The 3,721-nt window shown below is 31.7% G+C and overlaps 1 protein-coding gene across 1 annotated transcript; it reads right to left on the bottom strand.

The window, feature by feature from the left end:
• Window positions 1–375: 375 nt before the first annotated feature.
• LOC139492333 (NPC intracellular cholesterol transporter 2 homolog a-like) lies at window positions 376–2,712 on the bottom strand. The gene is made up of 4 exons (XM_071280544.1): window positions 2,554–2,712; window positions 2,067–2,207; window positions 922–1,142; window positions 376–529 (listed from the first exon to the last, which is right to left on the bottom strand). Exons 1-4 carry the CDS (start codon window positions 2,627–2,629, stop codon window positions 443–445), a joined length of 525 nt encoding a protein of 174 aa, XP_071136645.1. The 5' UTR covers window positions 2,630–2,712; the 3' UTR covers window positions 376–442.
• Between the last annotated feature and the right edge of the window lie 1,009 nt (window positions 2,713–3,721).

Genomic DNA, 3,721 nt, shown 5'->3' with positions numbered 1-3,721 from the left:
AGTAGCAAAATTCAAACAGCTCCTGCAAACAGTGTATATATCATTCAGTTGGAACGATATTCTAAAATTGCATTTCCTATTATGGTTTTCTTGATAAGGGTTTGCTGCCCACAAGGTAGCTATTAAACCAAGAGTTCAAGCGATGAAGCTAAAATCATCCCTTCCTTATTTTTTACGGACGCCATCTAGAGTTTGTTGACTTTTTATGGAATATTAGTTTATCAATTGAATTCTTCTTGTCAGGCTGTGCTACCACGAAAAAAATTGTAGTAATTCTAAAATTTGGAGTTTGATATCATCTAGCAATCAAAATAATCCAGAGTTTTAAATTAACATCTTCATCTACCTGATCCAGCAATAAAAAGAACAAATCTGTTTCATAAATAACACACAGAATGATAGTTTTTTTTATGTGTAATATCAAAACAGTTAAATTCTGCAGCTACGCAACTATTTCAGCTGGCATTTTGATGCATGCTAGGTCTCTGTCTTGATCATCTCTAATTTCCCATTTTACATCCAAACGGCGCTGAAAAGCATGAATTTTTAATCATCAGGTATAACAAGATATATTACGTATGGTGTAGCACTCTCCTGTTTTCATTAGATATAGGTCATTGTATGTATCCAAAGCCTTACTTCTTTTTTAAAGTGTATATAACGTATTGCCATTTTTTATGTAACTGTATAGAAGCTGTTAAACAGAAGATATTTTCTCTTTTTTTTTATTAATCATGATCTGTAGCATGTTTTTACCTTTGATTTAATTTTGATTCGACTGAAAAAAAATTCCGAGATTTAAGTTTAAGTTCTTTGATGTGATTCAAATTTAGGTAAACAGTGCTCAATTAGTTCCAGAAATGTAAATTGTTTGTCTTTTTGCTCGAGTCTCTGTCTCGTTTCTATGTGTACTAAACATACCAATGGGTAAAGCGGACTAATAAACATTGTGTTGGTATATTGGACTGTTTCACCAGCTTCAATATTACAATGGTCTACAGCTTTATCGATACAGGCATCTTCCTTTACTCCAAGAAATCGAACACCGTCTTCTCCGTCATGACTAACCAAATGCAGTAACACATCTAAAAAACCTCCAAGAATGCCATGGACAAATGTTTTAACTTGTGTTGTGTTAACATCTGAAAAGGAACATTAACCTTTTAAAGTCTATTCTATGTTTTAATTTTAACTCAGTTGACGTATTCTACATTATTCTGATGTATTTTGATATTAAATTCTAGATAGATTGCTCGTATTGGTATGATTTCGAATAATTTGTCTTTATATAATCACTTCCTCAATGAGTACACTTTTTTTGGCTCCCGGCACACACATGATACATTTTGAACATCTCATATTTTGCTCGATCATTGTACTTTCCGATAGAAATAACATGTGACATGATTGGAAATGGGACAACTCACCAATAGAAACCAAATTGAACAAAAGATTTGCAACTACATGTATAGGTCAATGAACAGCTTCCAAACAATTCGCAAAATCTATTCTCGACTTTTGTTTTTCATTGACTGATTTTGCTTCGATGAATGTCCATAGATACATGCAGACTTTATCAATTATGTTTTTGATGAGTTCGATTTGTTTAAAAGTCAGTTTTCCATAATGACTGAAGACTTTTATTCTCTTTAAGTCATCGATAAGGATATATTTTTACACTTAAAATAAAAAAAGAAATAGAGAAAATATTTAGATATCCCATAAGCTACAAATTCAAGAACAGGAATATTTTAATATCTCTATGAATGTAAGCTATTTACTATTCAGTAAAGAAAAAGGGTTGTCAATGCAGAGAAGATGTACTGTAACTGGAAAAAAATTATAGTTTTTTTCATTAACACTGTAGCATTACGAAACAATTTGTGTTAGAATGCTTTTAAAAAGATGAGAGATTCTAAGGGATGCCGGAATTACCCATGTGATATGTATCGTTCTTTTTTTTAAAGATTTTTGCTACAAAATATTTTTGCAAATGAAAGGCAAATTAGCGCTATTATATGATCAAAAGTAAATGCAAAACTTATTTAAAATCAATTAATACGTACCGGAAGTAAAATTTACAGAGATTGTTGCTGATGCATTGTGTTTTAACATGCATATAGATTTCGTTGATGAATCTGTATTAGCGCACTGGATGTTTACAGAACTGATGTGCCCACTTGATCTATGCTTTCCAGTAGTCGTTCCTGAAAAGAAGGCGACCATTTATTGTTCTATACAACTCATGCACACATACACACACACACATGTATTGTATAGGGAGATAGATATATATATGAAACAACTCTACATTATCAATAATAGATTGATTATAACATAAATATTCCACTAAATAAATATCGTCTCGATATATATATATATGCATATATAAATGATCGTTTTAAGTAAAGTTTTAAACTTAATAAGTATCATAAAAAATAGATGCATCAATGAGCTCACGTCACATTTTTTTTGTCAATGTTCAGAAAATTTCGCTTTCCGATGCAGAAAAAAATTAAACAAAAGTGTACAGAGATTTGATTAAGTACTTACCACAGTCACTGAACACGACATTTGTTCCTTTGACGGTACAAACTACTGTAATGAGTATTAGAACTATGTATTTCATGCTTGTTGTCCGAAAGAAAGCTATAGAACACAATATTTTTGGAAGATTTTATACTAAAATGTTCTGTTACCATGAATGGTCTGATATGTTATATCCAATTAAATTCCTTACAGCCAGCGTGGCCTGATATTTAAATTGCTGACACTGTTTTCAACACGAACTTAATACATAACAGAAAGATAAGATATCGAAGACAATCTATAATATGAATGTGAACCAAAACTGTGTTCAATTTTCTATACATAAACAATCCTTCCTTGACTTTACCAGACTAGAAATTAGTGCTTTTCTAATGAAATGTTGTATACACTAATATAACTAAAGACACTTCCACATCATTTGAACCTATTGGATAATTGTCTCATTAGCAGTCATTTAATCTTTGAATTTTTCGTCATACTTTAGGATTTTTTACCCCAGGCATTGATTACCTTATCTGAATTTGGCAAAAATTTTACGTCCTCAACGCACTCCATCTGCATTCTTTATTTGGCCGTTTAAATAATTTTGATTCGAGTGTCATTAATGAGCCTTTGTAAGCAGAACGCACGTCTGGTGTACAACATTTTAATTCTGATATCTATGATGAGTTTACTTACAAACACTGGGTCGATGTCAATGCTGATTGAGGTATCCTCGATGAGGGTATCACCAGTTAAGGAGTCATTCCTTCTCTTATAACCTGACTTATCATTGACAATGTCATACCGGTAATTATAAATCAACTGTTTACACAACTTTCAATTTTTCGAAATACTAAAAATATTTCTAGCACAGGAATAGCTTACCTTAGCTGTATGTGGCAAAACCTTTCTATATATGGGTCCTCATTGTCCGCCATCTTTATACTTCATTTGACAAGTCTTTTGTAGACGGAACGCGTATCTGGTGTACGTAAAATTGTATGTTTGTGTCATTGAATTGGCCTGGCACATGACAATACTTGTTGGTTAACGCAAAATATGTACTCAAAGCAATTTTCCATTTGATAAAAAATAAACTACAACAACTCTTTTTATCAATCAAAAATTTAACAATGAAAGCGAAGTGAAGATAAATGTTGTTAACGTCGACAAGAATATCTAATTTGTC

The sequence above is a fragment of the Mytilus edulis genome, chromosome 10 (assembly GCF_963676685.1).
Source record: "Mytilus edulis chromosome 10, xbMytEdul2.2, whole genome shotgun sequence".
Lineage (NCBI taxonomy): Eukaryota > Metazoa > Mollusca > Bivalvia > Mytilida > Mytilidae > Mytilus > Mytilus edulis.
The sequence above is the reverse complement of the archived record's forward strand: the minus strand, read 5'-3'. Positions and strand labels throughout refer to the sequence as shown.